At 30.0% G+C, this 21,102-nt stretch overlaps 1 protein-coding gene across 1 annotated transcript in view; it reads left to right on the top strand.

Annotated features, from left to right (window-relative positions):
* Positions 1-21,102, top strand: part of LOC143252683 (arfGAP with SH3 domain, ANK repeat and PH domain-containing protein-like) — a 97,527-nt gene that overhangs the window by 33,255 nt on the left and 43,170 nt on the right. The window contains 11 exon segments of the mRNA XM_076505205.1: positions 1,067-1,131; positions 3,282-3,368; positions 3,922-3,983; positions 4,190-4,264; positions 4,774-4,823; positions 5,999-6,078; positions 12,804-12,853; positions 13,564-13,649; positions 16,824-16,986; positions 17,133-17,306; positions 19,894-19,941. Coding sequence (XP_076361320.1) covers positions 1,067-1,131; positions 3,282-3,368; positions 3,922-3,983; positions 4,190-4,264; positions 4,774-4,823; positions 5,999-6,078; positions 12,804-12,853; positions 13,564-13,649; positions 16,824-16,986; positions 17,133-17,306; positions 19,894-19,941 — 940 coding nt within the window.

Raw genomic sequence — 21,102 nt, 5'->3', positions numbered from 1 at the left:
TATTTGTGAGTATTGAATGGAATTTTTCTTCAGAAGTTATGATGTTATTCTTCACTTTCAGCTTCTGATTTTACATACTTAGTTTTTGTAACTTCTTTTGTGAAAAATTAATTTTTTGTATACAGGATATCTGAAAAGTCTGAAACTAAGTACTTCAACACATTTTATAGAATGTGTTCCACATGCTGTCCTAGTAATTTGAAACAATTTTGAATTAACAACGGGAATAACTTAACCTTCATATTCTTTGACAGTGCCATAATAAATCATGTGTTCAAAATTAAAAAAGAGCTACAGGTCATCTGTGGTTTAAGACTTTTTGGACACCATGTACAGTAATGGATAAACTTGACAAAGGTTTTTGTACACCATGCCAAAATATTTTCATCTTTAATAGCTTTTAATTTACAAAGGAAGTATCTAAGTTATGAATTGTAGCAGTGTGAGACACCTACATATGTTTGCACTTATGAACATGTGCATTTGAGTGTGAAGTAATTCTCCATACAACAAAGCAGAATAAAAAAGTTTCACACGTGGAGATAGAGGAACCTATATACATATTACAATGTTGGATTTTAGAATGGAAGGGTGGCTATGAAATTAGGTACCCTTACAGTATCATTAAATACATTGTTTATCAGATATATTTATAGATGCAATTAAATTTAAAGTGTGTGATTTTAATTCCAGTTTATGAATGTTATTAAAATAATAATTATAGCCATTTGAGCTTTAGGTATGATTTAAATTTTGAAAGGAATGCATCTTGATTTCTGAAAAATGTAGTATGTGTATGTAAGTTATATATTTTATAATAGCTTCTTGTATGTGAATTTATTGTTCTTGCTTGTCATAACATTGTCAGGTGTAAAATCTAAGATTTTTATTTTGTTCCAAAACCAATAAATAAGACCAATTTTATATTAATTTCAACCTTTAGGTACATTTGAATGAAAGGAAATATTTCACCTTGACATGATAAGCCTTTACAATAAATATTCTGATGTTTAAAACCTTAATTTTATTGTATGTTGAATATCTGATTTTCTTTTATAGACATTAGACTTGATCGGGATGGTTTAACAAAGATGAAAAAGGCTGTCAAAGCAATATATAATAGTGGGAATGGTAAGGCAGATATTGATAATTATTATGCACCAACAAACTGTTATAAACTTTATATTATATACTTTTACTTATAGAAGACTGTTGTAAAACGTGCAACATTTTAGAGTTGCTTGAGTGCAGTTTTACTCTGTCTCACAGCTACTTTTAAGCATTTTTGCATAAAATTCCTATAAACAAATGTAATGAAACCACTTTGCTATATTTTTTGTTTTACTTGAGTAAATGTCAATTTTTGTTTTGTGCATGTTATGAAGCATATTACACTATTTACTTTCTCAGGAGAGTTTTTTTAAATGCAGTGTGATCTTCATTTATTGAATTTAGAATATGAGAAGAATTTTTAATAAAAATAGAAATGTGGAGACTAGGGTTGAAAGTTTGTGTCAAAAACTTTCCTTATTATTGCCTTTTCAGACAACTATTTGTGTATTATAAAGTACAATATGATATTTGCCTTCTAATTAAAAAGGTTTTTCAAGTTTAGTTTAAAACCTTATTTATTAAATTCACAAAATATGAATAATGGAAAAGAAGAAGCATAGAAGCAGGTGAAGGCTACAGAAATTTAGGTTGTAAACAATTATCATCCTTATTGTTAATTTTTCAAACAGCTTTGTATTTCACAACTTGTGCAATTTCGGGTTTCAGAGGAATATTCTTATCAGTTTTCAGATTATTTTTTTTAGTCAGTGTAAGTCATTGATATCACTGTCTGCCATTGCATGTCTTCACCTAGTTTGTTCCGACAGTACATCACTGGCTACAGTGTATGGAACACAAGTACTCTGAAATTCAAAATAGTCTAATTGAATCAACTTGTTTTGGAAAGTCACCTGTGGTAAAGGTAAATATACAGTAATAAGCATAACACCATACTCTGATATAGATAAAATCTGTGTCTTTGTCAGTGTACTTCTGGGCAGATGACTTGACAACCAGTCCTTTCCAGATTTTCAGTGAAATCCATTAGTGAGATCAGGTATACAAGGTCCAGAGAGGTGCCACAATATTTTGCTGGACTTGGATGAAGATGTTGTGATATTAAATTCATAAAGCCTGACATTTGATATTATGTAGCATCTGGATGAATTCTGGCTCAACTGCACCTTTAAAAGCCCAAAGAATTGGGTCTGATGCTTTGTTAAAGTGTATGTGTGCCCATTATTGTCACTAGCAATTTAGTTGATCTTGATAAAAGCTCAGTGAATTGTCACACATTTCTCCAACTATAAGATTGAAGAATTTCCTCAACTTTAAGTCAAGTTCATGAAGTTACTAAAAATTATTCCAGTTAATGTTCTAAGAGTTCATTTTAATCCAGTGAGTGGTGGACTGGTGATTCCTGATAGACATACATGTTGGATAGATAATGGTCATTGCATGTGGTGATTGACTTTGTTTAATGTGTTTCATGTACATGACACTTGTCTGATTGCATGTCCATAGCCTTCTTGCCATGGATCTGGATACATCAGAATCAGCTGTCAACTTATTTCTATGTTTATCTAGTTTTCAACATTTGAAGAACTCTTGTCAGTCTATCAGAATCTTCAGGCACTACCAATAGGTAACAATGAAACATTTATACCAAAACAGCAAATCAACAAATGGTCAAATTTGATGATTAAATGAGGGTGGTATCTTTTCAGAGTAGGTAGCACATTCAAAATGTTCTGAATCTGTCATGTTAATCTTGCAACAAAACACACAAGCTGAGGCATCACAGTTGTATTAACTGAATTTATAACAACACAAAATTTGTAACTGATTATGTTAACTTTTTTAAAGCATACTTTATAAATTGTACATAGTTGATTTTACTTTCTTTTTACGTGAAATAGGAAAAGATGGTACTACAACTGATATCTTGTAAATATATGTGAAATGTCTAAATTAATATATCTCTGACTGATATGTTCATATTTCAGCATGGCTCAATTATTTTAATATACTACAAGAATAATTAAAGATGCAACTTTATTTTTAAATATTTTTATAATACTTTTCTGTGGGAAAATTTGTAACTCTAAAATTGGTTGAAATGGATTGAAACTAATATTTTCTTTATATAGTGAGAAATGATATATATATATTTATATATTGTCTTGTTAACTTGACTGGACAAAAATAAAAAAAAAATATTAATACAGCTCATGTAGACAATGAAATCTATCTGTCAAAAGCACTTGAGCGACTAGGAGCCAATGCAAACATTAAAGACCAGGAACATGATATAGGTAAGTGAAGGAATGATTCAGAACTTGTTGTTTTTCATGACTTATCCTGAAAGAAATATTTGAGTTTTAGGATTTTTTTTTATCCCACTTTCTAGAAGCTTTATTCATTGAAGATTTTGTATTGCATTCAGTTATATGTTATCTTACATTTGGATGCCTTATATTGTAGGAACTGGAAATATATTTTTGAGATATATACTATTAGACACATTATATTATTTCTTGTTGAACATCTTTGTTTTTAGTAGAAGAGATAGGTACTATGGTTAACACAAAAAATAATTTATTAGGTTAATCTTTTGATGTTTATTTCTTTGATTTATTTTTTAGAGCAATGATGAAATTTGCTGTCAAGAATATAATTATATTACATAATTAATAATTTGAATGGTGAGCAAAATAAATTGAAGCTGTAAGGTTGTCTTTTTTTGGTTTATTGATTATCCTGGATTATGTATTATTTCTGGAAGATACTGAAGTTTCTTTATTTTGTGAATTTTCTGACTGAGTAATATATGTAGTTTTAGTGATACATTTTTTTGTGTATATGCAGGTGCAGCATTTATAAACTTCTCCATTGTGACCAAAGAGCTTTCACAGTTAATGAAGATTCTGGTAAGGTTATTCATGTACTCAGTGAATATAAGTAGTGCATTTACCAACTTTGGTCATTACATTGTAATTTTAACAGCTTTGTTTTCCTCATGTAATATGAAATAAATAATGTGTCTGGCTGAAGATATTTTTGAAAGAATTACTCTCTTCTACCTATATATTATTAATGTTTCAAACTGTGATTATTATTTTCTATTTTCTTCTAGATGCAAAATTTGAACAACATCATTATGTTTCCAGTAGACAGTTTGCTCAAAGGAGACCTTCGAGGTGTTAAAGGGGTAAGTCCTAAATTTTTTTTACCCAATGTTTTTAACTAGCTCAGTTAATAAATGCTAAAGGAGGTCTATTGTAATTAATGTTAATCTGCAAATAGTCCAGTCTTTTTTTTCTTACATTTGTAAATTTTACTAACATCAAGATGAATGTTTTTGTGCTTGTTATTGCACTTATTATTCTTTGGATAACTTTAATCTTAGGTATAACTTTTAAAATCTCCAATTATTGCATTTTATTCATATAGACTTGCAGTTGTAATGTGTTTTTCTAATATTTGGATGCTGTCATGAGTTGTCATTCTACTATATATGATTAATAGGGTGTCTGATCTTTTTATTTCTAATATTAATCTTGATCAGTTTAAGAACCGATTAACATCACATTTTTAATAATAAATTTTATCTTTATCTGAATAAAATGTTATTGATGTTGAATTTTGTTTTAAAAACACATAATTTTTTTATTGAAATGTTAACATTGATCATACTGTGTTGTTTTTTGTAACATTTAGGATTTAAAAAGGCCTTTTGACAAAGCGTGGAGAGATTATGAAGCAAAAATGTAAGTTTTTTGGGTTTGATGTCCTTTGTCATGTTATTTTGCATATTAATATATTTTTAGTGTAGTAATTCCCTTGGCTTTGGATCAGATCTGAAACTTTTTGGTTTGCTGATTGTGCTAAGAGATTAGCCTAATAACATTGACAGTAAGATTTTGTTGTTGTTTTAAGACTGGGATGACTACGTAAACAGTTGTGGTGATGTTGATTATATTAGGTGTCTTTTTGTACATCTTTGTAGCTGATCAGTGTGCAAATTCCTGAGTTCTTCATGATGCTTTTTAATGTGCAAGAACATAAAGTCAAGCTTGTTGGTCCTGCAGGCTCTAAGAGTCACTTGTATCATAGTATAAAGTTATTTTTCATTATAAAGAAGTGTTGTATAGGTTGTTGTTGTTGTTGTTTTTATAATAATAATTGCAACTGATTCTTCTTTTGCTGCCTTTCATTAGTTTGATTCATACTTTTAAAACCTTAAAGATTGTTTCCAAAAATACTGATCATACAGAAGAGTAAAAACATTGAAATTGGTTTTTTATTAAAATGCAGAACAATAATATTTATTGAAATATGTTAGTGTCAGAGAAAAGTATTTCTAGTTACGTGATATGTGATCCATAGTACTTCTGAAACAAAAACAAAACAATAACTTCAAATTCAAAGTGACTCAAACTCAGTCAAGGTTGAATACTGTCTTATATTGTAGTGAAGAAGCCTGAGATTCTCTCTGTTTTTATACTGAAAGTTTTTTTTTTATGATTCATTTTGATTATTGTTTTTTTTATTTTTATGCCTTTATTTCATTTCAAGTCACTTACTTGATAGACCTAAGGTTGGATAGTGTCCATAGAATCAAATATTAGTCAGTTGCATTATCCCTGACTGTGTCATAAGCTTTCTGAAAGGTTAAAGGGATAACCTAAAAGAACAATTAACAATTTTTCACCATATGATTTTCCACTCATTTTGATAATATTACTTTACCTAAATCTTTTAACTAAAATTATATTTAGCTTATTTTTATTCAGTAAACAAAGTTATTTTAAACCTCAGGTTATCTTTGATATTAATTTTCTATTTTCTTCATTTTTTTTTGTTTTGCAGTCAGTGTTAATTGGTGTTGTTAATACTCAATTAAAACATTTTATGAATAAGTTGATGATGCTTGTTTTGACAGGACAAAAATAGAGAAAGAAAAGAAACAACAAGCTAAAGAAGTAGGTCTTATTAGAACAGAAATTTCACCAGCAGAGGTAGGTAGTGATCTTGTTTTGTGTTTAAATGTTGATATCATTGCACTTGTATACTCTTTCAGACTTGTAAGAAAATCAAAAAAATATCTTACAAGAAAACACTTCATATTCAAAAGAATATAGCTACATATAACTGGTTGTCACTAACTGTATAGTGGGTTGAGTGTGTTGCATTGAAATAATTTTGAATATGCAGATTAGCAACTCTCATGATAACCAAAGCTAATATAAAGTTTTAATGGATGATGTGTATCTAAAATATATTTTGATATTATTTGGAATTTTGTAGTTATGTGATACTACTGACAATTGACTGCTTTTGGAAAACATGTAATGACAGTTTAGTTAAAAGATATTCATACATTCAAATCATAAAAATGTGTTTAAAGTGAAGACTGAGTTTTCAAGGTGGGAATATTTTTGTACTTAATGGTATTAAAAAAAACAATTGGATAAATATCAACTTGGGAAATTGGGACTGCTAAGAAAGAGACCTACAACAAGTTATATTCCATCCATGGTTTATGGAGTTTAGTATTGTTTGAGGTCTCATTATAAGGTTAGTGGCAAAAGTCATTCACATGCCCCAGGTAGCAGAACACAGAATAATCAGTAAGGATCTCCACAAGTGATTCAAGTCATGTTTATGTAAGTAACTTTCACAACTTATCTCTTGAACTGTCACATACCTTAAACAGCTGAAGAATAAAATAGGTATTCATTCTGTAACCGAGAAAGACATATTTGTCAAGTTAACAAATAGCAGCACCTACAGATTTCTGTGCAATCACTATGTTCAAACAGGTGCTGGGAGACCATTGTCCTCATAAAATAAATATGTTATAGAAAGTTGCAAGAGACAACATGTATTTTGGACATCATAACATTATTATGAAATCATTTGCAAAGAAAACTACACTGCAAGGTTATTGTCAAGATCCATGCTCATCAGGCAGAGCATGGCTAGACATGGCATCACAACACAGACTGTAACAACATGATGAGGCACTAAAGTCATTTTAATATGACATACTTAGTAAGAGATGATTCGGTTTCATTGACACTTGCAAGTATATGGTATTTCGTGTTGCTTAAATTCTTGAACAAAGGTGAAATTGGCAGCAACCGCCTTGTTCAGAGTAATGCTTGGAGAAAGTCTTGGAGGATTAATTTACAAAAATAGCTTTTAAGTAGAAAGGACAGTGTTTTAAAAGTCCTCTTCTTGTTTGTTCATCATGACTACTTTGCCTAAATCTTCTATTAAGTAATTCTTTTTTTTTTTTTTTCTAAGTTGTGTATCATTTTGTGTTTGAAGTTGGTGACATGCTTATAAGTATTACTGGCTGGTTCTTTAAATATAGAACTTGTTATAGGATAATTTGAAAATGGTTTACTGGATTTTATGCCTTGTAAAGACACACTATTTCTTTAAAAATACCTTGAACAATCTCCATGCATCTTCCAAGACAAAAGTGATGGGCTAAGGCTAAAGGTTAGCTTAGGGTTTGCTGAAAACTACCTGTAATACAGATCATAATCTTATTACTTACCACTTGCAAGCATAAAACATTCAGTTTAACTAATATTGTCAATACACTATGAAGAATATGATGCATTTGACTGTATTTACTCAGTAGCTTGAAAAAAAGTCAAGGTTACATCAAGGTGTTGGTTGCTGAGTCAAAATATTTTTTTCTTAGAATTGTCTTTCCAAAATTAGGGGGCATCCTTCACAATGATGTCTTGAAAGGCTTAAAATATGATAATTAATTTTGGTATATGATGGGCTTGTTGATATGATTGTGAGTTTATACTAGAATAATATGGTTCTTGTGTTTCATATTTACAATACTTAGAACTCTGGCATAGGTAAAATCAAATAGCTCCTTTTAATACAGTATTTATAGTATTCACCTTGTATGTTTTCTTTTTATTGCCTTCTTATTAAGATTGAGACGTATCAAAGCATTACATGGAAAAATCTGTTTCCTTATTATACATGCTGGCAGTTAAATAGTTATCTTGCACAAAAACATTATTTCAAGAGAGGAAAGTGTTTTATCAAATGATTCCTGCATGAACAGGATAATAAGAAGCTACAAAGGATAAAATAAAGGATAAGACCTGCTTTTACTATATTATCAATGTATTGACATGAACCATGAGTAGCTATCTAATGTATTGGCTGAACATGTGACTTTCAGTTTATCCAGCAGAAAGATATGAAAAATCTGCGTAGTAAGTTTCTGTTAAACTGAAACTTTTTAATTTGAAGAAAATGTTCAACTAATCCATTGTAGTGTGTGTTGGGGAGGGGGTGATCAAGCAAGAATCTCTGATTTAAAAACATTGAGTTTGATCAACCCTTCACTCTGTAAAAGAAGTACAGTGAATTGATGGCCATTGATGTAGTTTTCATTGCATATGTCCTGAATAAAGAAGACAGCATGAATAGTATCCTTTGTTTATGTTAATAACATGCTAACGTAGAGTACCAAAATGGGAATTTGAAAATGAAAGACTTACTAGAAGTATGAATTAACTTCAGTATTAACTTATTCATATCATACCAATAAAAAGGAAAAGTGTATGATCAAACTGAAGAAATGTGATGCAATTATGGAATTAAAATGAATGAAAATTTCTAATTCTGTGGGCTTTGCAAGAGTTCAAACATTTTAAATTTTGAGTATGTGACATGTAGAATACTTAACTATCATTGGACCTATGAGACTGAGATTCCATAATACAAGAGCCAATCCTTGTAATTGTTTTCATCATTACTTGTCCTCCATTTAGATCTAACAAGAAAGAAAAATGCAATAAAACTATAAACATAATTAATGCCTGTTTGATAATACTTCTGTTCAGTAAGGAAACTAATATGAATGTACCTTTCTGATAATTGAAGTATTTTATGTCATTTCTAGTCTGTGCCAGTTGAGACATTTTAATCATGTACAGAAGATTATATTAACCTGTAATTAACTGTTTTATAATCTGTTTCTTATGGAATTATGTTACCTGATTCCTTGAGATATAGTTTACCTAAGAAAAATAACTCAAAAGTACAAACATACAAAAAACAGGTTAACATGTACATCAGTATTTTCTTTTTGGATTTGAAAATAATCTCGCAAGTTCTCTATATTTAACATTATATCTACCTGAACTTTCACCCAAAAACGTGAATAAACATTTAAGAGAAATTCTCAAAATTATGTTTGTGTTGTAGCCAGTTTTTCCTTCAACACAAAACTACATCAGTGTTTTATGAGAAGAACTTTTTATCAGCTAAAAGTAGCATCTTTTGGACGAGATTGATAAAAACATGCATTTGGAGACCAGTGTAATTTGCTGCTTCTTTTCTTACTTGTCACCATTCTTTAAGGTGTATTTATATCTGTGTTCAGTTACAGATAAAATGCATTTTCAAGTTGTTTCAAATTAGACACTCTATAACCAGACATATTTATGATCATCATGCTCAGTGTCATATACACTGATTTGCTACAGATAGTTATACGTATCTGCAATACAGCCAATTCTAGAAATGTTTGCATACAACAGAGGTAAAACAAATAAACACAAATGTACAAATATAAAATATTTAGTCATACAATACTATAAGTCTTAATCAACTGGCCAGACTTTAAGCTCAGAGATAGCTGACCGTTTGGACAGAGAACAGTATTCCGTGATGATGAGAAAACTCACCTGTAGAGAAAATTATATATTTAGAAACGGCTTATATGGGTAGAGAAAGTACTAATAAAGGAGCGAACAACGTTTCGATCTTCTTCAGCCATCGTCAGGTTAACAAAGAAAGAAGGGGTTGCTGACCGGTAGCTGACTCAATTACACAACTGCCTTTAAACATGTTGTCAGCTACCAGTCAGTTACCCTTTCTTTCTTTGTGAACCTGACGATGGCTGAAGAAGATTGAAACGTTGTTCGCCTCCTTTATTAGTGCTTTCTACCCATGCCAGCCATTTTTAAATATACAAGAGAACAGTATTTCTCATGTTAGTATAAGACAACAAAATGAGCAAGTATAATGAAGATATCACTGTTATGGTACACTAAAATCCTTGCATTGGGTTCTCACAATCCTTAGATTATCTATATCAATGATCATTTGTATTATACATCCCCAAGGGAGACAAACCTTCAACTCATAACTTACATAAGTTTGTTTCAGCCTTTGAAGTCAGAGTGACATCACTTCAGGACGAAATGATGCACTAATAAGGTCAAGTGGGTACGAAGGTTATAGAATAATCCTTGTGATATGTAACCCTGGTCCAAGTAAAAGGATTAGTACAAGTTTCAAACCCTTGTACATGTGACTTACAGGGGGAAGACTAACCACATGCAGAACGTTTAATGAAATTTTGAAAAACTTGCAAGAATATAATTATGTAATCATATACTCTCAAAGTCAAAGTATGGTAAAATTAACAGTTCTTTCAACTGGGATATATGTATAAAATTATGTTAATAATCTATAGGATATTAAAAAGACTACAAAAAGGGGAACTTGTAATGGGAAACTGAAAGAGTTAGGTAGAGGATAACATAAACTTTGTGGTATCTATGTTGCATATAAGTAACCCAAACACATGTAGTCTTGAACAGCTAACCTCAAATCAGTTTAAAAAAATCTTTTATATTGTAGAAAAGTAAAGCTATTGCTAAATATAAAGGTATATGACCAAAATGTTGAGCATTAACCCTTTCACACAACTACTCCTTTAAACACTTTTCTGTACAACTCACCGAAGTTACAATCAATATTTATTAAAACACTTTTATTATCAGTGTATATGAATGAGAATAATATTATGTATGTTATGATTCAAAGTTTGTTTTCTAACTTTTAAGTCCTTTATTTCAAAAGAAACCTTTAAAAAAACTTCAGATTATGTGACCCACAGGCTATGAAAATTCTCCATTTTGACACTCCATATCTTCAGTAATATAACACCAGTTGTGTAGATGTATGTCTAGACAATAGAAAGTTTACTTAAGCTATTGGCACTTGCAGTTCAGAATTCTCTGACTGAATGCAGTTGAAACAGGTTTGTCAACCCCTGACTGATGTTATGCCCACTTTCAATAGATTTATTTGAGCTTTATAGCCTATAAGTTGAGATTAAATGTGGCCATTAGAAAGAACTCATTTCATTTTATAATCCAGAAATAATTATTTTGAAATTGGCACACAGGTTTCATCATTGGGTACATGTACCTGCTTGATCAACTGTATCACCTACAGTTGTTTCTTACCTAATTATGTTTTAGTTAGAGAAACAATTAAAGTGTGTTTAGGTCTTACTTTTTATATTAGTTTATTATGTATTAGTTATGTTTTAAAATGCATAACTGAAAGGTTTAAACATTTTTTAAAAATATACATCACAGTTTGTGCCAGTTCTCAAGGCTAAAAATATTCACCTGTGTACAAACATTTTGCAGAAAGGTTTCCACCAGAGATATGGTAGTATGCTTGAAGGCACCATTGAATTGTGTTGAGATGAATAATAAAAGTTAAAGGACAAGAAACAAAATAAGATATTAAAAATTAACTATGTATGAAAAGAAAAATACCTGAAATTATTAATATAACTAAAAGATCTTTAAAGATATTCCACAAAGAAAATAAAAGGTACCTTTTCTGTTTCCTAATTTAAATTATATCACTGAATAGTACATTGGTGAAAACAGATAGACCTAGTGATATGGTGGAGAAAAGTAAAAATAGAATATAAACCTTTACTTTAAAAAACATGTTGGATATTCATATAGGAGGTTCTCTAGATTATGGTAATGAATTATTAAAACTATACATAAAATCAAAATCATCTTGCACTTGAACTATTCAAAGTCTGAGAGCAAGTAACTACTATAAATAAATAACTCGTATTAGAAAGATTTAATTAAAATAATGTGATTCTTCATTTACAAAATATTTATAAACTCTAAAAAAATATCAGGTTTTCTGAGGATATCTTGTATATATGTCCTTCTGTAGTCGAGCAGATATAAAACATTTCTACCAATTGTGAAAGGGTTAACATAAGATGTTATGGAAGAAAAAGTTGTACCTGTTTGATAAATATTGTTATTAGAGTACAAAAAAAAAGAAATCCACAACTGCAAATTTGCCATTTTTATTTGTTATATCTCTACTACTTGATCTGACTTTTTGTTCAGATGAGCCTGCTTATTTGTCCCAAATAAATATGAAATGTGTTTCTTTACAAACCTTTATTTAGATAAAATAAAATTCTCAGCTGTGATGATGGGCTTGGCCTTACTTAGCAAAATCTTTGTCAGAATTAATCTATTTGTCTGTACATCACTATATTTTTGTAGCTTATATATTCGAAAGATTTTTTGAATAATAGTCTAACTTTGATAAGTCTTTGGTAAAAGTAGGAATTTAGTAAGAAAAACTTTACATACTGAGTGAATAAAAGACTTAAATTTAGAAAATGTTTATTAAGACTTTATTACTTTACTAATAATGTGTCTTGAGCCATTGTAAAGCTGAGACTGACTACATCTGTCTAATAAAGAAACTTAAATAATTTATATACAGTGCATGGATCTATCTATCCCTGCCAAAAGAGGAAGGTCAGGAAAAAGCAACACATTTAACATTACTTTTACAAAAGCCATACTCTTCATTGAGAAATTCAAGGGTCCTTTGTGTATTCTAGGTAGCTGATGACATGGAAAAGGAAAGACGAGTTTTTCAGCTGCAGATGTGTGAAGTAAGGAAATATGTTTTTAATTCCACGTGTATTAAAAATTTAAACTTTTTAAGTATGTTTTTACTTACATGTGAAGTTTTGGGTTTTTGTTTTGAATTGAAGTTTCTAAAATCTTTTTGGCTTACGGATGCATAACAAAAGAAATTTGAAAGTGAAAACCTTAAATAAAAATGTCTTTTTCTAGTTAAAGAAAAGTAGTTTTCTTTTACCTGCTGTTTTAACCCTCGTTATTTTTAACATTGTAGACATTTTTAGGTGAAGTATGTTTTTGGAAATAGTAGTGTAATGGTGATGTGAGGATTATAAAATTAACTGGTTACCTTTCCTTTAACAAAAATACTATTTAAGCCAAATTTTAAAAGTAAAAATATCTGAATAGGATTTTTTGTGATCAATAAATTATTTTATTCTGCAGTAATTATTTGCTTTTTCCTTTCAATTAAACAACAAACTGTTCAGTAATGTTTATAAATAATGTTACACGTGTATTTTTGTTACTCATATACCATATTTTAAACCACCACTTTTCCTCCAAATTTGTTATTAGCCTTTGATTCTCAACACTTAGAATTTAATGTTTATAGTCATTACTTTCAATGAAATTTTGTATAAATATCTTTAGAGAATCATACAAATATAGCTTCAGCCTTTACTTTTGTATTTGCTTCCTTTTCCAACTTTTAAGAGAAAATTCGTTATTTTATTTCTAGTACCTTATTAAAGTAAATGAAATCAAAACAAAAAAAGGAGTGGAGCTTCTACAGCATCTGGTTGAATACTATCATGCACAGAATAAGTAAGTGTACAAAATGTTAAAATTTATATTATTACCAAGTAAGAAATAGTTACTATTAGAAAAGCTTTCGTTTTCCTAATAATTACCTGATCTTATTTTAAACCACTCATGTGAAATAGTTATGTGTTTTAATTTAGTTGAAGTGTATCAGTACATTGATTATATTTTAGTTTTGTGTTAAGTATTATCAGAAAAAGTGAGTGGTTATTTCACTATTGTTTCACTTGTTTGTACAGTTACTGTATAGAGGTTCTAGGACAAGAGAATATTTTGACATTCTTTCCATTTCATGGGGCTAAGTCTTCCATGCCATTACAGTCTAAATTTAAACATTATAGTAATGCTTTGCAGATCCCTGTTGACAAGTGAATGAGTCAGGATGAGAATACTTATTTTTTTTTAAATTTCCATACGCTTGTAGCAAGAGCATGTTGAAAGGGTTTTGCTTGAATACACATAATTTTCAACTTTAAGGAACAAAATAACTGTAATGGGAACTACATGCAGTGTCTTAATTTATTTCTTGTAGCATATACTGGTACCGAATGCTAGAAGAAACCAATTTAATGACACTCCATAAATAAACCTCAATAAAAACAATCTTTAATATCATATATTAATTTTCATTGTCATGCCATGGCCCAAGAAACATAGTTGTCAGTAGAGCAGAGACTTTGCATAGATGCTTTACATGATGGTGGTTGGGCTCTCCAACAAATTGTTGCAAATTGAAATGCTCTCAAAATGCTATAAAGTACATCCTAGATCAGTTCTTCTAAAACTACAGTCTTTCACATTCCAGCTTCATTATTTTTGCTGTATCTATGTACTACCTGTACTGTTATTTACATTCTGTTTTTCTTTAAAAAACTTCAGTGGGTTTTTCATGGTATTTTTTTATGGTTTCTTTCAAAATGGTACTTGAGGTTAGATGGGTTTATACCAGAATTTATCTTAAAATATGACACAATAGAATAGGTTTACTCTCATTGCCTGTCCATGAAAATCCAATTTTAAAATAATTGTTGTCATATTTGTATGATATTTTTGATTCCTTTGCAGCTGGTACTTTTACAATACAAACAAATGGTTCAGGTGATTCGTTACTTTGGCCCTCTTAGCTGTCACCACATTTTGGATTTTTGTACTCGCATTTCCATAATAATATCCATCTTTACACTTTAAAAATCCCATTTGTAATCACTGTTCCATGGTGGGTTCGAAAGCAAAAATAACAAAACATAGTACAGACACACAATCCTTGAATGAGAGTTTTCATCTAACACTAACTAATGAATATATTTTTTGGCATGTCATTGCACATGCTCTCTGAATAACGTTTACCTAATAAGTGGACCAGATGGTGTGCATGCCCTCTGAATAATAGCCAATGTTTAATTGTCAGCAAATAATATAATAACCTCATTGAAATACATTTTTTCTTTAAATGTTTTTCTAATACACATTAAAATAAATATAACCATTAAAATACAATTGTTGTCCACATACTACATAAATTCACCTTCAGTACCTCCAGAGGTACTCATACCACACTTTGGAAAACACTACTCTCATCATGAGACCAAGACAGGTAAATTTTAAAATAGGAAAGGAAGAGGCTGAACACCCACACTAAATGATACTGGTGCTATGTATGTTCATTTATAAAGTCTTCAGCTGATCTCAAGTGTAAAATAAATGACCATACACCATGTAACAGAAAATAGTCCAGATCTACAGTATCAAGAAGACTCAACAAGAATGAAAAGTGTAGAGATGGGAAATGGAAAAGATTAAGTTAAAGGAAAGAGATCTCTTCATTCGTTACATAGGGATTAACAGTGTTTAATCTAAAAATGAAATGTTTTTCCAAGTATTTTCTTTGTGTTACAGTATATGGAGCAAATATGAGTCCAAGAATGGGGAAGTCAAACATACAGTGTAAAGGTTTTTAAAATATCTACTTCTTGGTTTTGCAGAATCTTTGTCATCCTGCATCCTTGTAAAATTTGTTTTATAAGCCTAAATTTTATCATTGTTCTGATTGAAAAGGATTTATGCAGTTTCAGTGTGTTTAAGAATATTTGTGTACAATAAAAACTTTTTTTTAACTGTATTAAATTTAAACGGCAATCTGACTTTTATAATAACTGAACAGAAAGTTTCATTTAATGTACATAATAAGTTTTAAATCTGTTTTAGGTTATTTATATGTGCATTTACATTCCTTAATGATGATTTGCTTTTTACATTTAAGGCTGTTGATCATGCCCACGAGACCTAATGTAAACATAATGTCACACACAGTGGCTTTGTTAGCAAAACAAATGCAATATATTCAAGTAAAAACGGGTCTAACTATATTTACCTCATCTGGTATCATGAAAAACTGTTTTTTACTCTTGTACAACAATGTCATAAATCAAGTTAAAATACAATAAAGCAAGTTTTTAAAAAAGCCAGGACTGTAGTTGTAGCAGAAGCTGCTCACAAACAGCTTTTTATCTAGCAGTATATCACCAGGTTTAGTTTTTATCACTTTATAACAATTTTACACACATCTCTACTAAACTGGAATCTACACTGGCTTATACAGAAATTGAAAAGAAAACACAAGCTTTTATTATTCATTATATAACTAGCCTGTGACTTCTTAAAGTTGAGATATGACAGTTGATAAATAGTGGTTGCCTAAAATTGATAGAACTAGATTTGTGTTGAATTTACAAGGTCAGATTATATCTATTTTATTCAAAAACTATTTTGGTTTTCTTCATGGGGACTTTGAGTGTCATATCATGATCTGAAAAAAAAATCAGGAAATGCACATATGGAGTGTGCTGAAATAAGCACAAGATCACAATTTGTAATTTTTTAAAAAGTTTGTAAAAATTTAATGAACAAAACTTTGTCTGAATAAATTTAAACTCTGAAGAATTTTGTAAAAAAAGGAAGTGTTTGGAAGAATGACTTCAAGTTTATATGTTGTACACTTTTTTAATTCAGTGGTGCGATATTCCCCTCAGGGCAGGATGTGTTCATCTGGAGACAATAGAGTTAAACAACTTTCATTTTTAAAATCACTTTACAAGTTATGTACAAAGTGTAAGAGTGATATAGGAAATTAAAATATATTAAGATTAAGTAAACAAATATTTATTTTCCTTTTTCCAGCTTTTTTCAAGATGGACTTAAAACTATTGAACACTTTAGTGGCTACATTAAGGAGTTAGCAACTAAACTACAAAAGATTCGACAGAAACAAGATGAAGAGAGAAAGAAATTAATTGAACTTCGCAACCTTCTACGATGTTCCCCGTCACTGGACGGAAGAGAGGTTAGATTAATTAAGAGTATTAAATTAGCAGAATTGACTGTCAGGTAAAGTTGTATATTATTTTGAATTAGTATAAAAGATTTAACTGTATGTTATATGTTTTTATTTTCTAAGTTTGTTCATTTTGTTGTTTCCTCAACTTACAGCAAGTTGGAGCAACACAATCAGGCTATACACTTCATCAGCTTCAGGGAAATAAACACTATGGTTACACTAAAACAGGCTATCTTAACAAGAAATCTGATGGGAAGATGAGGAAGGTGTGGCAAAAACGGAAATGTGAGACTCGAGATGGCTATCTTTTTATCTACCACTCAGATGTAAGCACATTACATTGTTACAGTAGTAGGGTACTTATTATATTACATTTGTTTGTCTGTCCTTAAAGTCAAATGAGTACAATATATATTTTTTAATGTTGAATTGAACATTTTATATCTTTTATTATTTAGATATTTGACTATATATAAAAAGACAAATTTGAACCTTAAAGATGATCAGTCATTCTCCAATCATTGCTTCTGTCAGGTTTTTTTCAATTTATCATAGAAAGAGCTAGACAAATCTCAAATGGAAAAATAAAAATTTGTTTTAACACTTGTCTCATTTTGATACACAGTTGATATTGTAGACTAATGTTAATAAATTGAATTAGTGTGTACAAGTTTCACTTTGTAACTGTTTTTTCTTTATTGTAAAGCTGTATATTTACCAGGTCCAATTACACAAGCAAATTTCTATGTAAATAATTACTTGTATCTTCTTTCTTACAAAATATTTAATTTAATTTAATTTTTGAAATATTATCATAAGCACTTTATGTGTTGACATTATTTGCTATATATATACACAAACAGGAGAGGCTTGCATATCTTGGTTAGTATGTGTTGACTGTGAATCTGAGGATTTTTGGTTCATCGTCCATTGCTGTACATAGAAGCTTCACTCCCTTAGGCCATAAGTTTGTTATTCAAATTTTACTATTTAGCCAGGAAGTACTAGCCCAGGAGTTGGTTGTTGATGCTGTTGAGTATTGTCTTCTCTCTAATTCATCAGTTCAAAATTACAAACAGCTATGTAGCCCTTGCATGGCCTTGCACAAAAATTTTAAAATGAACAGGTAACCATGTTTTGCAACAGTTTCTGCATTGTACTTGACCAAACAAAGAAACTTCTTGAGAAGAATATTTTTGTTATCATAACTTGTAGAAAATACAGAATTGCCAACCCAGCTTGTACACAACATAGTTATTTGATATACAAGGTGTATAGCTGAAATAACTCAATTCAGGAATACACAGAGAAGTCATCTGTTTAACATGCATGATACATACCCAGGTTACGTTAATACACAAATGTGATTTCTTGGTACTTGGGCATAAATTTACCACACACACATGCAAGCTATATTTTACCTTCTTTATTTTCAGAACTAAAGTTATCCAAATAAGCTGCTGTGTGCTACTCTGTGTTAAAAATATTGTCAAAAAAATTTGTTTAATACAAGAAAAATAAGTGTATTAGAAATAGTAAATACAACAGTAAAGAGTGGTATTCTAGTTAAGTATAAAAAAGTAACAATTTACATAAATACACATACAGAAATGTATATTCTTTATCAGAAATGAAGATGGTAGTTTGTCTTGCTTATTGTAATAGCTTATTAGGAAGAAGAAAAAAGGTTTTTTACTGATTACAAGTGATAAAAATAAATTAAGCTCATATTGCCTGAAAAGAAAATGTTTCACACATTTTTTCTCACTTGAGATCTAATTAGCAAAGAGGAAGAAGTGACAAAAAAGAGAGAAATGGTTTAGAAGTAAAAAATAAAGAAATGCTGAAACATAAAAAAATCAGAACCATTATTGTGTAAGCTGTAAAGAAATAGTGATTTAAAGATAAGTTAAAAATAGGTATCTGTCATGGTGGCACACACTAAAGTTATTGTAATATGTAGAGGTTACATAACTGGTAACATAACTTGATGCCCTTGAATACTCATGAGAATGCCTTGGGAACTCTTATTAATTTTTTTTTTTTAAAGTCCTTTCCATAAAAGTAAAATACTTGGAGAACAACAAAAAGAAATCAGACTGAGCCATGGTATGAGCTTTTCAGTATTTTTATTTAAAATCTATACTGTCATGTAACAGTAAAGTATAAGTGTTAAGTTTTTCCAATTCAAATTTGTGTGATCCAGGTAAGCAATATTTTACTGAAAATTGTATTTACAAATTGACCTATGTATAAGCTTTTGTGATTGTAACTTGTTACTAAAATATTTTTAATAAATCACAAATGCTGTAACATTCATATATGTTAAATACTTATTTGATGTAAAAATAATTTAAATAAATGCACAAAAAATGCTCTAAGAGTGCTTTGGTCAAAAAGTAAACTGTTTTTAGTGAACAAATACAGTAGTAGTTCACTTCATACTACTCTCCATAACAAGTGATTAACTCTTAAAGGGATAATTTATATGGTTGAATTTCTACAGCAACCATAATTGTGACTTGTGGGTATTACAAATGTATGTGAATAGCTTAGTTTCTTCTTTAGATGTATACTGAAGATTCCATTTTCTCTCATTCCTGCTTTGACAATCATGAATGAGACAAAAGAATTAAAGTTAATATTCCTGTGGGAGCTTCATACCAAATGTGGGTTTTATTGTTTAATTATAAATGACTAATGTTATGTAAAATAGTGTGTTTAAATGATTAAATCACTTTCGTCTTGTGTATCTTATTGTATGTACTTTTGTAGACATTTAACAAAATATATGTGTAATTCAGACAACTTTATGAAATCTATAAAATATTACATTTTTATATGTATCATTCTTTGCAGTACAAATAAAAATAGGGACTGATTTTTTTTTTCAATTTTAATAATTCTCTGCAGGAAACCAAAGCTCCCACCAAACTCAACTTACTTACCTGCCAAGTAAAAGTATGTAAAATGTTATTTCTTTCTTCATTCTGTGGTTGTTGATGTAAGAGATTTATAAGCTAAAATATCTTATTTCACTTTATAGTAAAATTAATATTGTAGCTAGTAGAAAGTGAGTTAACAATGTAACATTTTCTACTATATCTGTTAGGGCTGATAGTATGCAACAATGGTTTGTATGTATGGATGGACAACCATAAGTAGTACAGAGGTTGAGTATGTTATATTAAAATGATTTTGGAGACTAATCTTGACATTATGGTTCAGATCTCCATGATCAGTCATTCTCCAGTCATTGCTTCTGTCATGTGATTATATCAGTGGTTTCCAACCTGTTTGTCCTGTCAAGTTGCTTAGGGTGTCATGACAGTTCATCCAAATGAAGAATAATTAAGAACATAAAAAAACAAACAAACCTGTACATAAAATATTGCATATTGCAGCAGGGGTGTTGTAGGAATCAAAGTAAGTGGGTAAGGGTGCTGTTAGTGAAAAAAGTTTGAAAACAGCTGCACTCTTTCATTTAGTTATCTGTCTTAAAATCATCATCACAAAAATTCCTTAATAAGGGGCATCTGGTGCATTTACTGTAGCGTTTATGTAATGTTAAAGTGGTATAAAATATGTTATTTGTACAGTTATCAAGTGGACTTTTCCAGGGGAACTAGTTCTTGTTTTGAAATTGAACTAGTTGTATTAAAATGTAGATGTTGCTATATTATAAATAGCTTAACCATATTAAATCATACCTATTTTGAGCATTAAGTCAAGCTCTATTGTTTCATTCTCTAGCAGCTTGAAGTATGTGATAGTTAAATGAAAGATATGACTGGGAGTCTATTGTATATGGATCCATACCCTTTTGAACACAATTCCATAAAAAGTTGGCATCTCTGTGTGGTACATAGGATGTACAACATTGGTCTTATAGTTAGCAGAGCTCATATAGACCTGCCCCCCAGCTAGAAACCAGGATTTGATACCCATAGTGGGCAGAGCACAGGCAACCCTTTGTGTAGCTTTGTACTTCACTACAAACAATCACATAAATTCTTTGTAGCCACTCTCCTGATACCTAATTTGTCCCTGGTATGCTATCCATCCATGATCATGACATCTTGGAAATTTTTTACACTCGCTGATCAGTAGGAAATAGCATAA

The sequence above is a fragment of the Tachypleus tridentatus genome, chromosome 6 (assembly GCF_004210375.1).
Source record: "Tachypleus tridentatus isolate NWPU-2018 chromosome 6, ASM421037v1, whole genome shotgun sequence".
Lineage (NCBI taxonomy): Eukaryota > Metazoa > Arthropoda > Merostomata > Xiphosura > Limulidae > Tachypleus > Tachypleus tridentatus.
This window is presented reverse-complemented; position numbering and strand designations above follow the sequence as displayed.